The sequence below is a fragment of the Hippopotamus amphibius genome, chromosome 6 (assembly GCF_030028045.1).
Source record: "Hippopotamus amphibius kiboko isolate mHipAmp2 chromosome 6, mHipAmp2.hap2, whole genome shotgun sequence".
In the NCBI taxonomy this organism is placed as follows: Eukaryota; Metazoa; Chordata; class Mammalia; order Artiodactyla; family Hippopotamidae; genus Hippopotamus; species Hippopotamus amphibius.
Window position 1 is genome coordinate 1,779,949 of NC_080191.1, and position 17,175 is coordinate 1,797,123.

Genomic DNA, 17,175 nt, shown 5'->3' on the forward strand with positions numbered 1-17,175 from the left:
CTCTCACTCCGCCTCCCTCCCCCCAGGAAGTCCCACCAACGTCTTGGTCATTTCAACATCCACGTAAGTGACCCTTCAACAGCCCGGCCTCTCCCCTCCCGCGCCAGGCAGAAGCAGACAGCACTTACGGGCGGTAGACGGGCCAGTTAATAAGGTTCCTCCCACAGAAGAGGAGAAATGGCGTGGGCTGCCTGCATGCTCGGGAAGGCAGTCTTCCAAAGGGCTAATCGGGTACGCCAGAGGAACCCGTGCGCAAGATGACGGCACTGTTAAAGCGGGCCCTTCCCCACCCTTACACTGTCTCCTGAGAATGCAGCCCCTCCTGTCCTCTGATCCTTCCAGGCTCAGCTCAGAACCCAGCTCTACTCTCGGGTCTCTTCCCAACACTCTCAGCCCAGGAGGACGTTCTCTTGGAATTATCTGGGACATGTACCTGTTACATACCCTAGAGTGTACCTATTTTTAAGCATTTAACTTCTTTCCCCAGTTTTTCACAGTGTGAAGTTACCTTTCAAAAAAGAAAAACACATCTGACGGTGCTCCCCAGCTAAACGTCCCATGCTGACAGCCCCTTCTTTGCTAACTTGGATTAAACCCCAGTTCCAGCTTGTCCCTGGAAGCCCTTCCGTGTGGGCGACCCTGCCTTTCCGGCCTGGAACCCACCGCCTCCCCTGCCCGGAGCACTGGAGGCCCCCGCCCTGGATCTGCAAAGCTCTTCTGTCCAGGTGGCTGGGACCCAACGCAGGCGCCCAGGCTCCGCCACCAACGGGAGCAACTCTCTGGGCACTCCCTGTACTTCCTTAACCTGTCCGGCTTCCCACCCACAGCATCAGCTTCACGGGTGGGACCACGACCCACAGATGCCGCCCTGAGTCTCCTCTCGCTCCCAGGATCCATGAACCTCACCGCACAAACCATGAGGCTTAAGGCTTAAGATGACTGACATTTCATTAATCGACACTACGAGAACAAAGAACCCCCTTCCGCAGTCAGTCCTGTCTCCTATCCTTTCTTCCCCCAGGTGACCATGAAAACCAGGAGAGAAAAGAGACAGCAGCAGTGCTGCTCTACAGAAAGCATCAACTGTGTCTCGGAAATCTTTCCGTCTTCCCGCAAGCTGGTCTCCTGAGGGCTGGGGGTGTTCCTGGGCCCCTCCCCTCTCACCTGGACTGCAGTACCGGAGTGGCTACTGTCTGTGTGCACGGGGGGCTTCTCCTCGTAACTAGGCCACTGGTTCTGGGGAGGAGCCACACGGTCCTGGGACTTGGAGGCGGGGAAGGTGAAGTACTCCCTGGTGTAGGTCTGCGTGGGGATGGGGTAGGCCTCGGGTCTGGGTGGAGGGGTCTGCTCCTGTCACGTGGGAAGAAGAAAGAAAAGTGAGCTTTTTGCAATTTGTACAATAGACTAATTTAATTTTCAATGATCTGTTTTAATAAATAATCTGTATTTTAAAAACTGTTAAAAATCTAGGGTTCGATCCTATACTGAGAATAAAAAATATTTTATTTTGCTCAGACTTACTAATTTAAAGCTAATTTACCCATTATATTAAAAATGTAAAAAACCAAACCCTCAGAACCACAAACAGTGAGGACGTTTTCCTAGATAACGGGGCACTCTGGAGGAAGCCAAGTGTGTGGTGTGGGACACTGGCTTGTCTGGCTCTCAGACCTCAGCGCAGAGGTTCCCGGTGGAGACAGACGTTATCCTGGCTGCTGTCCCAGGGGCACAGGTGCTTCTCCCGCCAGGACTAGGAGGCTGATCTGCTGGTGGGAGACAGGAAAGTGCACATTAAATAAGCAGACTCCACGTAACATCACGAGAGCTCTTCACGGGCAGTGAGCGCGTGCCACACACCTTCACGCCGCCAGTGAGGCGTCGGGCATGACAGGCATGGCACGTGGACGTGCAGCTCACCCCTCCCCCGCACCGCCCTTGAACAGTCAGAGCCCAGAGCCACACAGTTCCACCTGCAGACCAGGAACTGGTAAATGTGTCTCGCTACCTGACGAAGGGCCAGACAGGAAACATTGCGGCTTTGTGAACCTCGAATCCGGGGCAGCTCCTCCTACGGCCGACCACCCTCCGACTCTACACAGACCGCCTGCTGCCCGCGGGGAGCCGGCCAACCTCTGCTCTACGCCATCAACGCACCGGCCCGGAGCGCCCACGGAGTCAGAGGGTCCCAAACGAGTGTTTATTTCCGCTTAGAACCTTAGTTGTAACACCCCTCGTGAAAAGACATCCCTGGTAGCTAACCTACGATCAACAAACCCCGGAGCGCCCCTCCCCTGGCCACGAGCAGGCACGTGTGGGGGTAGGGGTGGGGAGGGACACTCAGACAGGAGGAGGGCCCGAGGCTCCGCGTACTTGCGACGTTGGGGCTGGAGCGGTGGTCGGCCCTGTTCTTCATCAGCCTCTCATCGCCGGACAGCTTCTTCGGCTCACTGTACTCTGCCCAGGGCATCTGAGGGCTCTCCGGGGACCCGTTTTGAGCTGAATTATTATAGAGCTCAAAACCTTCACTCTTGGGTCGGGGTTTACCTGATCCTCGCCGATCTGAAACTGAAATCAAAATACATTCAAGATCTGTTCGTTTGTTCAAGATTTTACCTTGAAAACGGCTTCGTTTTATTTTTTTATGTTTTTTTTAGGGGCTGAACTTTTTATTTACTTATTTTTTAAGAGCTTTTAAAAACTGCTTAGTTTTAAAGGAAAGTCTAGAAATATTTAAAACTCCACAAGAATTTGTCTTTACCAGAAGAAATGAGGTGATTTTTATACAAAAGTAAAATCTTTCTAAACAATCTCTAGAAAGTTTTCAAAAAAAGCAACACTTAAGTGGCGCTGATGAGAAGAAGCGCTCTGTCAAAGCTCACTTTCTCACCAGCTCACCTGCTCCAGGTAACAGCAGTCCTGCTGAAGTGACCTTTCAGTCACTTTCTAAACCACGTGTGGACTCCTCCAGCCACTCAGGGCTGCTGCTCTCACCACGGACGGCCCCCCTGCTGTGCCTGCCCCCGTTCACTCTCTACCTCTGCTGTCCTCTCACTCGACGGCCCTGACCCGTTGTTTATTCTAGCACTTTCTCTTGCTGCTTCCTGACTCATCACCTGGTCTGCTCCTTATTCTTAAATGACTGTAAACAAAGACATGAGACGACCAGTATGTTACGTATCATGTCATAAAAAAAGCAAAAGCAGGGCCATGTGAAGGCCCCGTGCTTGCCTGGTCCAGGAGCTCAGCGCTCGGCGGCAGCCAGCACCGGGTACAGGCTCTGGGCTTGCCCGGCACGCGGCTGGGCGGATGTACACAGCCAGCCAGGGACACGCAGAGTGTGTGGGGATTAACACCCAGGGGGAACTGTAATGGTTCTCCCCTGTGGTTTCTCAACTCTTTAAAAAGCCCTACATTTATATTGATTTTACTCTGAGATTTTTAATGTACTTACAAAACCATGGTTCCCACCAACAAATTATTTATTCAAAAACTGAGCTTTTTACTTAAAGTGAACTCCATAGCAATCATGCCCTGTCTCAGAGCACGCCAGACCGAAGCAGCTACTCATACACACGCGTACACACTCCTCTGGGAGAGAGTCCTGTGTGTTCTCTGAAGACTTCACATCCGTGTCTGCCTGTCAAGCTGAAAGATGTGCCCTGACTGCTGACGTGTGGGACATGTGGGGTCCCCGCAGTCACCAGGCCTGTGCAGGGGAGGTCAGGGGCTCCTGGGGGACTCTACTAAATTACCACCGAGGCTCCAAGGTCACCCGGCCCACCCGGCCTTGCCCCTGCAGCTCGTGAGTAGTCATCCCGGGCTCCGTGCTCAGGTGTGCTCATCTGCACACCCTTCCTTAAACCTGGGATGATAAAAGCAATCGTGCCCGCTCCGCAGGATCTGTGTGTATCAGCAGAGGCCACACGTGTGCAGAGCCCAGCACACGCAGGACTGACGCGCCTGGACTCTGACTGGCAGCAACTGGTGGAGGCGACAGTGCCCCCCTACCTCTCTGCATCATGGGGGACGGCTGGCTGAGCAGCGTGGCCAGGCCGTGGAAGATGGCGCCCTGCTTCGCTACTTCCAGCGTCACCACGGAGCTCGTCCTCGTCATCAGCTCTGCGGCCCTGGGGAGAGAGCGCCACCGCCGTCAGGGAAGAGATGCCGTACCTGCCGGTACCAGAGGCCCCCCCCCCCCCCCCGCCGCCGCCACCGGTCAAGTTCTGACAGACCCCTCCCTCCCTCCACAAACAACCACGCGCACTCCTCCTTCCATCATCTTATCAATAAGAACAGAAAGATGATTCCCAGAAATGTCGGCAAGCGCTAAGAGTCAGAGAAGCACATTCAGAGTAAAATACAGAATCTGCTGATACGTAAAACATCGCGCACACTACGACTTTACACTTAAAGAGGAAGGGCACAGCTTTTTAGCCTGGCTTTTCCCCTTCCAAGTCCAAAATTTAATGTGAAATTTCCCTAAAAGTGCTCATCTTAAGCTTTACACAAATAAATAAACGATACCTTTCCTGAGAGAGTCCTACGAGGCTCCGTCCATCCACGCTGAGGAGCTGGTCCCCTGCGGCTAGCCGCCCGTCCTGAGCGCACCCGCGAGGCGCGCGGACAGGTGAGCAGGCGGGGGCGGCGAGGGAGAAGCGGGAGAGGAAGCCGACGGTAAGTTTGTGCTCGTGTGAACTTGGGTTTCAACAAAGTATCAGTGGAACACCTCGTGTCATTTGTTACATACACGACACATGGACAGTTTACAGCTTTAAACTTCATACATACCACGTCCGCGGCGCCTCCTTTTACAACGGACTTGACGTAGATTCCAAGTTTGTCTTGACCAGCACCCTAAACAAACAAAAGGTGAAAAACACCACACTGAAAACACACAGTAAGAAATACAACTCAGTAAAGTGAAACAGAAATAAAACGTGTATAGATAACTATTAAAAGTCTCGGTTCTCACTTTCACATGAAACTTAGAAACGCAAAGCTATGAGCAGAATTAACACCAGTAAATATAAAGAAACGAACAGAAAATGCACCTATTCTGTGTTTCCAAATTAAGAAAAATTACTCCTGAAAAGTCAGTTGTTACCACTCAGCTGACGAGGAGACCACAACAGACGTGCAGCCCTGCAGACAGGGGCGAGCTCGCCCAGCCACAGAGCAAGGGAGGCACGCTCAGGACAAGGCCACTAACCACATTAGTACCAAAGCCACTCACCAGTGTCTTTCCGCATCCCAGGACTTAACCCACCTCCCCTTGCACCCTTCTTCTTTCCATGCACACAGTTTAATACTTAAGAAACATCTTCTTGTGGCAAACAAGACTACAGAGAAATACTCTGCATCGCCTCGATGTCAGGGCCATGCATGGTCACCCCGAGTGTGCCCTGAAGCTGCAAGCCCAGCCACGCAGCACCCACACCAGCCTCGTGGCACCACGCTGTGTCACAGCAGCCAAGGAATGTCCCTGAGGCAGACTGAAGAAATACATACCATTGCCTCACAGAATCACCACTGTTCTATTTGGACATGACAGCGTCAACATAACATCAAAATTTTGGATAATTTACTAGGGCCACCAAAGGAAGCATTCATAGGTATGAAATGGCATTTGGGTATTACTGCCAATATTCTACAAGTGAGAAGGTATTTCAGAATACACTGGCTCGGAACCTCGATATTTATGAAATACTGTGTCACAAAAGCAAAAAGATAAGGTATCACAGCAAGTCATAAAGACAGCTCAACAAATGACTCAATTGACACGCATTGTCTGGAACTCCGTGACTTCCCCTTTAGTTAACAGAACGGGTCTAAAGAGGACGGCCTGATGCCAGCACCGTGAGTCCTGACCTGCTCCCCCCAGCAGAGGGGACACGGACCATGTGCCTCCCCGACAGCTGTACACACTGTCTCAACACAACAGCTCCACCGCAGGCTTCCTGGGGCTGCACCGTCTGGGAGCTGCCTTTATGAAAGCTCTGCCCAGGTGAATAACATCCTCATCCTCTCAGCGGCTCCCGACCCTCTGCCCTGGTTTCCCGACTGCTCCTCTCAAGAGCCCTCTCTGTCTGTCTGTCTGTCTGTCAACAACGACCACCCTGCCTCATCACGCATCTCCTGCCCGGTCCAGACACCCAGCCAGGCGCCCCGAGGGCTCCCTGTGCACCTGTGCCCGGGCACGTACAAAATTCCTGGGATGCGTGGGAAAGCTAAATTTTTGGTATGTTTGAAATTTCACACACACACACACACATACGTGTGTGTACATATATGTATATATAATCACTCAATAAATGGGACCTTTCTGAGTTTCAGCCTATCACTTAGCAAAAAGGCAATAAATACAGTTCAGGTTGCCTTGAACCTGGGGACTGAGAGGCACTGTGGGAAACTACTAGCAGCTCCACTGCCCCATTTGCTAAACTGGGTACCCCTCCTATATAACCTAATTAAATGACTTCTTCAAATAATATTCTATACTTTTATGTATCTATAATTATCTAACTCAGCTGTCTGAATAACAATTTCATTTATTCCAACCACAGTCACTGAATGCCTGTGCCACCTTAAGCTCTTTGCACACGTGAGTGAACAAAACAGATACCTCCCCAACACCCTCAACCCCCAGTGGAGGTTACAGTCTCACCTTTCTTTGTCACTGTCGAACAGTATTTCTGGTCAAGGCAATGAAAATCCCCCCCTTTTCTTTTTCTGCAAACACTACATGATTATTTCCTTATAATGAGGCCAGATTTTTTTAAGGGTTCTGAAAGCATAGTTACTGATTCCTTCTGCTCTCTATTTCACTGATACAAAAGCAATGCTTCTAAGCTTCAAAATCCCAGTTTTTAGTGCAAATGGAAACACTACATTTTCACAAGCATTACTTTTTGGGAAGGCAATACTGTTCTTGTAATTCAGGTAATAAAAATTGTACTTTTAATACGATAATCAATTACCACCACCTTTGAGAAAAGAAATCTCTAGCAGTAACACCAGTACTATAGTATTTTTAGTAATGCTGATGTAAATAAAATACCAAATACATATCTGGATATTTTAAAACAATAAATTAAGTCTTCCTTCCCCATTTATGGTATGCTTTATAAGATTATTATTTTTTAATTAATTAATTAATTTTATTTTTGGCTGCATTGGGTCTTTGTTGCTGCGCGTGGGCTTTCTCTCGTTGCGGAGAGTGGGGGCTACTCTTCCTTGTGGTGCGCGGGCTTCTCAGTGCAGTGGCTTCTCTTGTTGCAGAACATGGGCTTCTAGGTGAGAGGATTTCAGTAGTTGTGGCATGTGGGCTCAGTAGTTGTGGCTCACAGGCTCTAGAGCACAGGCTGAGCAGCTGTGGCGCACGGGCTTAGCTGCTTCGTGGCACACGGGCTTAGTTGTTCCATGGCATGTGGGATCTTCCCGGACCAGGGCTTGAACCCGTGTTCCCTGCATTGGCAGGCGGATTCTTAACCATTGAGCCACCAGGGAAGCCCAAGATTGTTATTAATAAAGAAAAAAATCTCATTTATTTCAACAAAGTGTGATAAGAAAATTTTAATCTTTTAAAAGTCACAAAATAGAATGACATAAGAAAATGATAAAAACACTGTCCTGCTTCCCCTAATAAACCAAGAAGCCACGACTGAGCTTTCTGCCGCACGTGCCTTGGGGCCTCTGCTGGTCACTGCCCCCTCCAGGAAGACGCCCAGCTTCACGCCCACAGCAAAGCGCAGCTTCACCACACCATCACTGCCTGTTCCAGCCTCCTCACTCAGACCAGCAAGCACACACCTGGGGTAACCACCGGGCTCTGGCGTTTCACGCCCACTCTGTATCTCACACAACTGGCGCATAAGCTTCCATTCAGTGGACCCCGTATAACCTGCAAATAGCATGGAAATCACCTGGAACCCTGTCATGTTTTAAATAGATGATCCATCACACATTATGTGCAACATGAAACTTAAATCCAAGTTTACATATTCAAGCAACTGATCCTATAGTATAGATATTTGATAGCGTCATTTAAAAAAATTTACTGAAGTCACATCTTTATTTTCTTTTATTTTTATTTTTTGGGGGGTACACCAGGTTCAATCAACTGTTTTTATACACATATCCCCGTATTCCCTAAAAATATGGAACGCTTCACGAATTTGCGTGTCATCCTTGCGCAGGGGCCATGCTAATCTTCTCTGTATCGTTCCAATTTTAGTATATGTGCTGCCGAAGCGAGCACTGAAGTCACATCTTTAAACAAGCGTCAGTTTACATCACAAATTTCAGCAAAGCTCTGGCAACGTGAGGACACCCTCCCTATGACGGACCCGCCGGCCCCTCTACCCAACCTGCCTCAGGAAGCCCCCTTCCCGAAGCAGGCCTCCAGCAAAGCTCTCCTGACCTGAGAGGCCACCAGCGGCCTGGAAGGAAGCAGAAGCCTCCTGCACAAGGCGTCCCAGTTCAGGCCTAAGCGCAGCACGCCCATCCGACCTGGCTGCCCTTCACAACCGCCTCCCACCCGCCGCAGCTGCCGCGTCCCTGCCCTTATCTACGCTGCTCTCGCCACACGCAAGGACCTTCTGACGCAGCGGGTGAGCCAACATCCTCTCATCACTGGGTCCCCTGGCTCGCCCACCAACCCGCACACCTCGCCAGGGCCAGGCACGATGTCATCTCTGCCTCACTCGGGTTCCCGCGGCCGGTTCCAGACGGCTCCTCCCCAACCCCCTTCCAGAGCGGCCTCCCTGTAGTCAGGCTACGACACTGCAGTCAGGTCCTTATTTTAAGCCCTTCTCTGGGGACATCCAGAAGCTTACTGAGTGAATACATTCGAGGGTTAAGAAGCAGCTGATACGCCCATTACCCGTGAGCTGGCAACGTAACACGGATAACACCACGAAACCACTGGCACACAATGTGAGAAACTGCAAGCATTTCTGGCTGTGACACGCGGACCTACCACCGTCCAGCAATGGTGGTGGGGCAGGCAGGGCACTCAAGAAAGTGGGGACGTGACTGTCCCTCAGGGCGGGAAGTGACCTAAATTCTAGGTCACTGTCACCTCTTTTAATTCCAAGTGAGTTCCACTTATATCTCCTTGTCACAAGAGGCCTTCATCTAAGGAAACAAGAGGTCATGGTCATTACAGACCTCAATTCAGAAGGCCACTAGCATCTAAAGGGTCTATTTAAGGCTGGTCATAAAAACTGATGTTAATTAAAAGTCCTATCATGAAATGCGATTATCTTTAAAAAGACTCTTGGGGTAGGATGACACATAAGTGATATTGTAAGAGGTATCTGAACTTTGCTTGTCATCTGAATCTTCCAAATGTGGTCCCAGCCCTGCACTGCTTACCTAGTGAATATTCCAGACAGCTCTGCTTACGTGGCTGTCGCGGTGCCCCCGTTCCCACAGACAAGCTCCCTTCCTGCAGACCAGCTGCATCTGTGGGGATGCCCTTCCCTCCTTCCAGGCTGGCGCCCCCCACCTCTGCTTATTCGAATCCTTATCTGCACTTTGTGAGTAGCTCCGGCTATAAACTGGCCATAAAACACTGTCAATGCAATTGCTGTACAGAGAAATTACAGTTCCACTGGTAATTATTTTAGAAAAACAAAATCAAAGATGAACATACCTGGAGCTGAAAGAACTCTTAAGGAATTTTCACACACTCACCCCCGCCCCCCTTTTATAAAATCGACACGTTCCTTTCGACCCCAAAGACCACAATCTTTGAGCCTCAATCAGGCCAGAGCAGCCTTGGCTGGAACGTCCCCCGTCACTGGGGGACAGGGGAGTCGGTAAGCCCTGTGCGGTCCCTGCCCACTGCCGTCTGTGCTGGAAACAGCTCAGCTCTTGGAAGGCACCGGGGCGTAATCGTTCCTTAACGTCACAGAGCTTTCTTGCCACCCGCCCCATTGCATCTGAATAAAAATAAAAAAGGTTACAAGCTACAATAAAGAAAACCGAATAAAACAAAATTTATTAATTTCAGAAATGTTAAACCACTTGTCTTCTTTCTACACAATAATGTAACACACTAGCCCAGTGAGACTGAACTTTAAAAAAACTTACTACACGATTTCTATTAAGTTCCTCTTTTGTTTACATATGCACACAATTAGAATTCATTTAATGGTAATTCTACTTCTTTGCTAATTGAGAAATAAAACCGAGGTCCAGAAGTGGTACCTTTTTGTTGTTACGTATCAAGGCACCACATGCGTCACTAGAAGACCGTAACAATGAGCTACCTGAGCGCTGACCACAAGCCAAAGAGAGGAACCCACACAGAGTTTTCCAGACGCTGGGGAGGATACATTAGGCGTGTCTGACACGGCAGCCACAGGCCCCTGGGCTGCTGAGCGCTGGGGTGGGGCTCGTCCAAACTGAAATGTGTAGTTCAGAGCAAAGGGCACCCAACTTCAGACTGCGTAGGGAAGAGAAGAATCTAAAATATCTCACTAACACCTTATACTGACTACACACTGAAATCATAACTGCATAAAAGAAAACACACGACTCAAGTTCAGTTTCTTTCATTTTTTTAACATAGCGAATAGAAAATCCTGAATTACCTACGTGGGCCATGCGTCCTATTTCTACCAGACAGCGCTGCTCTAAAAATACAAGCTTTTCATAGTATATTTATGCTATTAGCATCCACAGATACTAGCAATTAATCTATAATCATGCAAATAACTGGGTAAAAACAAGATCTTACTGTAACATAATATATATGCTAACATTATACACCCTGATTTCCAACCACAGTGTAATAAGTAAATACATAAAGAGTAAAAAAAATTAAGAATTACTTGCCTAAAGGTGCCTAAACCAGCATTTGAAAAAATATCACTGTCTTTCTGGTCGAACTGTTGTCTGTAAGATCAAAAGGACGAGCCCAACCATCCGGAATTATTCACTCTCACCTGACAAATCAAGTTTCCTTTTAAAGCCTGTCCTCTGGAAAGCAGTTATGCGTCCCAAAGGCATCAGGAGTTATGAATTTCACCAGACACAATTCTGGAATTTAATTAAACTCAAATACTAAAAGTACATTTGAAAAAATCAAAACCACACTCTCCCTTCCCTTCCGGAGGCGTTGATGAGAGTAACACGGCAGGGCACTCGGGCTGCTGTTTGGCGTCTGTGGCCTTTAACGTGATTTCAGACGGTTAGGGAATGGGGACCACACACTAGCCAGGGGCAGAAAAGGAGGCAGAGAGCTAGATCCTCAGTCCTGAGAAAAGGAGCTGAAGCGAAATAACAACGGTCACTCCTGTGTGATCTCAGTATTTAATCTTAAAATGCATCTTGAAGCTGCTTTCCTTCCCCTTAAAAGGGCGAGAAGAGGCTTGAGGAGAAGGCGTGCAAGGGGAGGAGGAGAGAGGGAAGAGCAAAGGGAGATGGCGGGCGGTAGCCAACACTGCTCCTGGAATTTACCTGCAGAACCGGCGCGCGGCCGTCAGCTCACAGAAAAGGTGCCCAGACAGAAGGCAGATGCCACACTGCGCCTTCCCCAGCATCGAAAAGAACACGCACCTATTCGTCAGCTGCCCTGTGTGTCCGATGAGAACCAGCTACCGGTCTAGAAAAGGCTGCTCCCAATACCTTGTTTGCTCTAAATCTTCCAAGGCACCTTGAGATGACAGAAGTACAGGTGCTCTCACCTCCTGCTCTGAGACTCAATCAGAAGGAACCCACGCTTCAAACATTCCAGCTGCAATTTCTGAGGGAGTGTGGGAGTACAATGCGATCAACGGCATAAAAACATCATTAAAACACAGCCCCCGCCCCGCCCCAAAAGGGCAGCAGCGGGAGGAAGACAGACCTGCCAGCCAAAGCAGCATGAATCCAGCCCATTGTTCGCGGTGTGGAAACAGCCTGCACTCTGGTGAGAGGCTCTCAAACAATCGGTGGGGCTGGGATGACCTAAGAGCCTGGAGTATTGGAAACTCATCAGTTAGATACAGTCCAAAGCTCTGCCCACCTGCCTTTTCCCCAGTGTTTGGAGGCGCTTTACTTCTAGTGCAGACAAGAGTTCTGATTCATAAACTACTAAAATTCAGACTAGAGTTTTAAAAACATTGTCAAGCACTCTCTTTTTAGTAGGAATTACCTTAGTTCCGAAACAATCAGTTTTCAAGCTCCTGCTTGAGACACTTTCCACCCTGGCAGCCTGGAGAGCACACACGTGGTAAATGCCCCTCCGGTCAGCGAGGCTCCAGGGTCAGGTCTGTTCATTTGTTTACATTTGCATAAAGCACAGAAGAAACCACCGTGTCATCTATCTTTTCAGGCTCCATAAGATACAGGAAGGACACGAGCTCGATTCTGAACTGGGCTGCAGGGAGCCATGGAGCCTGAAGGGTGGTGGGCGCACGGCCTGGGCCTGAGGAGGCAGTGCTCCCGAGGCTCAGGGTGTCTGTGGCTTTAGAGAGAGAGAGAGAGAGAGAGAGAGACAGACAGACAGACAGACAGACAGACAAGGAAGGGGGCCTACAGGCTCCTGCAAACGGCTCAGGCGCCCCGGGGCGAGGCCGGGCTGCCTGGCCCTCACCAGACTGGGCTGCTCCACGGCCGCCCCCACCCAGGGACCCCGCGAGCAGCGTCGTTCTCTACGGGCACCACCACGTGAAACGACGCTTCTGCTTTAGAGAATTCACATTACTCTTCCAATCACGTTATTTTAATACTGTAACTGAACTCAGTATTTCAGTCAATCCAAGAAATTTGCACTTCGGTCATTATTGTAAATGTACAGGTAAAACATTGTTCTTTTATATAATTTATTATTAGAACAAAAATATACAATACTGCTTCCAAATTCATAAGCAACTGCCAGGCTTGGTCATTTCCCACAACTTAATGGAAAGTTATTCCTGGCATTTCCATGGAAGAAACTCTGCAGTCACCTGGTACTTTGGAAATGATCTTAAAAAGGAACTGAGAAATTCCTGACTCATTTCTTTGACAAGGTCTTTCCCACCTGGTCCCAACAAAGACACTAAAAAACACAAGAGCGAAGGTCTCAAATTCCTCAAAGGACGAAACTGTAGTTCAAACTCACTTTTCAAGAGGTAAGAAGGCAGTATATTAATACAGTTTTCACCCTCTCCTTTTTAAGGCATAATAACTTCATTTTGTATTTTAAGCTAACTAAATAAGATTTAAACACTTAAAATTGTTTACAGTCAAAGCACAAACTAACATTCAATTAACCACTCATTTTTAAATAAAATAGTAAAATATCCTAAGTATCCTTCAAATTGTCATTTTTATGTTCACTTTTAGAAAAAACAGGTTTTGGAGAAAGCCTGCAGTAAAAACCACCTAAAATGGCCAAAAGGAAGTTGCATCGTGGATATTCTTGCACGTCCTCGGCAAATTCCACAGCAGTAGTTACCATTATTTCAAGCGATTTTCACCATCCTGTAACCAGCAGCATTACATGACTGGTTTTTTCCTTGCATAAAAAGTACACAGAAGCCTTATATTTTCCTGAACCTTAAGAACCCACAGTGCTGAGCTACAGAGCAATGAACATCTAGGTGTGTAATTACGAGCTCCATCACTCGGCTGCTTCACGGGCAAGGGAGCCCCGACAGGTTGAAGCACGTTCCCGTGGAGGGAAGGCAGTCTCTACAGAGAACATCCACGCCACCACAGCCCCCGAAGACTCACCGCAGACTCTGCTCTCCCGACAACAGAGAACCACATTTTGGTCTCGCGGGCACATCGACTTCTCCAGCTGAAACACACAAGTGTCTCCTTCCCTCGGTGGCCACAGCCAGCACACAGCTGGCCTCTCAAGACTCGCCACCACGAATCTGAGCTGGAGGCTCCGGCCCGTACGGCATTGAGCAACTGCAACCAGAACCAATGCAACACTCGGACTCTTACGTAACCCGACAGCTCAGATTTTCGTTTACTTTGTACTTTATTAAACCTTAAAAAGAGCTAGAAAAAGAAAAAGGAGGGAATTGTTTCTATTTTAAAAACCCAAATTAAACAGGAAGCACCGTGCTGGCCCTCAGCTGAGTGAGAAGCAGCACCGCCAACTTCCCCGAAGCAGGGTCTCACAAAGTGGACGGCGCACGACCGTTCCAAGGCATCTGGATTCCATAAAACAGCCGCCGCCTGGAAGGGGCGGTGGTGGCAGCTGACATCAGAACCCTGCCCAGGCTCCCGGCCACGAGGCCACATGCTAGTGGGAAGAGGTAAAGCAGCACAGAGCCAGATTCAAAGGCCACAAGAGCTCAGAGAAAAACCACAGCACACAGACACAAGCAGGGTTACGGGGGTAAAATTCAATACAGCGGCCTGCAGGCTCTTACGACGTTACCGAGAAGACGATGACAGAGGACGGCATTGTGTGACCACCGGGAGCAGCTAAAAACGCCCCACGGGCTCCCCCGCCCCCAAGACAGAGGTGCGGCCATGCTGAGGGCGTGGAGGGGATGCCCTCTGCTCCGGCTGCAAGAGGAGAGCAGGGTGGGCCCGCGCCCGGGCGCCCACCTGGAGGGCGCGGGTGCGGTCCCCGCAGCCGAGCTCTGCGGGCAGAGGCCTCGTGTGCTGTCCCCACAGCTGGTGCAGAGCTAGCAGGCGCCGAGCACAGAGTGCTGCTCCAGCAGCGTGCGTGTGGCACGGGCCTTGTCTGCTCTTGCTCCACACTCCTCTGTGTGTGCCGAAGAGAAGGCGACGAAGCCGAAGAAGAAGCAGTCGAGTCCACAAGTGACCTCTTCGCGTCGTGTCCCGTTTTGTTTTTTTTTGACTTTCTCAGTTCTCAGTTCACAAGTTTATTATGAAAAACACTGCCGTGCTCTTGTGCAGTAACATCGTCTTACAGGAGGGAGGAAAAAAACAGTTCTGTTCAAAACAACTCACCAGGGTCTGACAGCAACAAAGCACATGAGGCTGAGATTTGAGAAGGGAAAATAAACTGCAGACAAATCATACAATTAAATTAAACGGTATCCCTGAAAATAAAACAATTTCAAAACTCACAGGTAGAGGGGAGGCCTTGGTACTTATTTTAAAAAATGTTCATCAAGCTCCCATGATTGTTTGCTGCTATTCTTATCTAGTCACGCTGAGTGAAGCTACAGCTGAATGGAAGTTAGACTGTATTCATGAGGTGTCAATGTTCACACCTTATTATCTGCAGTCTCTCAGAAAGCAGAGTAACTACAAATAGTGCTATGCCGGAAACTGGCTTCCTGACCAACAGGGTCGCTTCAGCAGGCAGTGAACTGGTTCATGGCACAGTGGTCGCGGCTGTTGGTGACAAGAGGCTTTGTGGTTTCACGTGGCACGTCTTTTTGGTCCGTGTGAAAACAAGTTTTTCCGAATGTTAGCTGACACTCTGGGGCGTTACTGTTGCTCTTCCCATTTCCATCAGGTCAATATATGGTTCGTGGCAGTACTGTACACGTTAAAAATTTCATTACAGGAAGTAGTCTGGGGTACGAGGAGTAACATGTGGCTCGCCTCTGCGAGGTGCTGGGTCAAACCGCAAGGATAACAATAGTTTGGAGCACTGAAAATCGTTACTACGTTTGGGTCATGGCACCAGTTACATCCCTCCATCACCAGCTGACGAGCTCTAGACACCAACGTGAGGCCACTGGCATGATTCAATGTCTCAGAAATACCTCGCCCAAAGGTGTAACCAGCTCTTCGAGGAGATACACCCCAACCTCCACGGTCATCTGGATCTGACCACAGCAAGTCACACACTGGACCCTCACGGGGAACTTCCTGTAGGCGATCAAGTGCTCTGAGGTGATCCCGTGTATCTATGCATGGTGAGAGGCCACCCTGTGGACAGAAGATCTGCCCAGCCACCAAGGAGGTGAGAGGAAGATAGAAAGATCTGTAAGATATTTCCAAACACCAGCATTTCCCTATTTCCTTAAACACTCCTCACAGAAACCACGCACTTGTGTGATCTGTCTTGCTCTCATGACTTGCTCGAGGAACAGCGATGTGTTCACGGTGACGAACCTGAACAGCTACAAGCAGAGGAGCCGTTTCTACGGAATAATACCCTCAGTCAACATGACCTCCCGTAAGCAAGTAAGCCGTATCCGGTGATCTGCCACCAATTCCAAACAGTGCCGTGAAGTCACGAAACTGCCCACGTGCACCTGCACAGACAGCGACTGGACACTGAACTTCTCACACATTGGATTCTGTCGTCAGGATTTCTTTAGCCTCACAGGAGAGTCCCAGGCCCCATTCCCAGACCGCAGAACCTAAGTCCTCTTGCCCACATCTCAAAACAGTCCCCAACCCTGACCCACCGGGTCTCCGCTCCCCTCGACCACCTCGCCCCGCGCCAAGCCCCGGCCCTGAGGGAACGGTGCCATTTTAGGCCGTGTCTCGTTTTAAGAACAGACGTTAACACACTCTGTTTCATTCCTGGAAATGCACGCTGTCCGCTTTCTAGACCACTCTCCCTGAGTTGTTTCCTTTAGAGCATCTATATGCTGATACAAATTTTTATCTCTGCCTCTGACCCCAAGTTCCACACTCAGGTGTCCAACGATGGACAAGGCAATGTGCTCCTTGTCTAGCTCAACAGGTGTCCTCCCAGATCTCAACTTGCTATAACGCGCTCAGAACTGGGCTCTGACTCGATCACTGCCCAAGTGCACCCCTATTCCGGAGCGCCTCTCCGTGCACAAGGCCCCCGCACGCCCACTATACTGTGACATCTCTCTTTCACCCACTGTACCCGACTCAGCAAGCCATCTGAAAGCTGTCGTTCAACACACACACATCGGTGCCCAAGATGTACCAGAGACTCGCAGCCCTGCAGCTGAGCCCGAGCCCAGCCTGTGGGGTGTCTGTCTCAGCGACGACACACTGGTCCATGAGGGGCCACGCTGTAACGCTGCCTGCTCTGTGTCCCACTGGTGCCTCCTTCCCCCTGCTGAGCTGCAGCTCCTCCTGTTTGGAAAACCAGGCAGAGCCCCTCACCAGTCCCTGGCTGTACCTCTGAGCCCCACTGACCACGCTCCCTAAGGCAGTAAGACTACACTGGCAGGACTGCACTCTGAGCACACCACGCCTGGCGTGGGCCCTGCAGTGGCTGCTTAGGCTGCCTGCAGGGAAGCCCGCGACTCCAGCAAGCCCTAGGGCCTCTTG

The 17,175-nt window shown here is 49.8% G+C and overlaps 1 protein-coding gene and 1 non-coding gene across 18 annotated transcripts in view; both read right to left on the minus strand.

Annotated features, from left to right (window-relative positions):
• AFDN (afadin, adherens junction formation factor) overlaps nt 1–17,175 on the minus strand; it is a 129,241-nt gene that overhangs the window by 16,864 nt on the left and 95,202 nt on the right. For 10 of the 17 annotated variants that reach the window (XM_057739021.1, XM_057739020.1, XM_057739023.1 and 7 more), the window contains 6 exons: nt 4,789–4,854; nt 4,525–4,598; nt 4,009–4,127; nt 2,371–2,565; nt 1,672–1,766; nt 1,165–1,350 (listed from right to left, as the gene is read on the minus strand). In XM_057739021.1, the coding sequence (XP_057595004.1) occupies nt 1,165–1,350; nt 1,672–1,766; nt 2,371–2,565; nt 4,009–4,127; nt 4,525–4,598; nt 4,789–4,854 (735 nt within the window). The remainder of the gene's footprint in view (nt 1–1,164; nt 1,351–1,671; nt 1,767–2,370; nt 2,566–4,008; nt 4,128–4,524; nt 4,599–4,788; nt 4,855–17,175) is intronic. The other 7 variants (XM_057739033.1, XM_057739032.1, XM_057739031.1 and 4 more) reach the window with 1 other exon arrangement.
• On the minus strand, nt 8,151–8,257 carry LOC130856256 (U6 spliceosomal RNA). Its single transcript, XR_009054534.1, has one exon. It is a non-coding gene; the product is annotated as a U6 spliceosomal RNA (small nuclear RNA).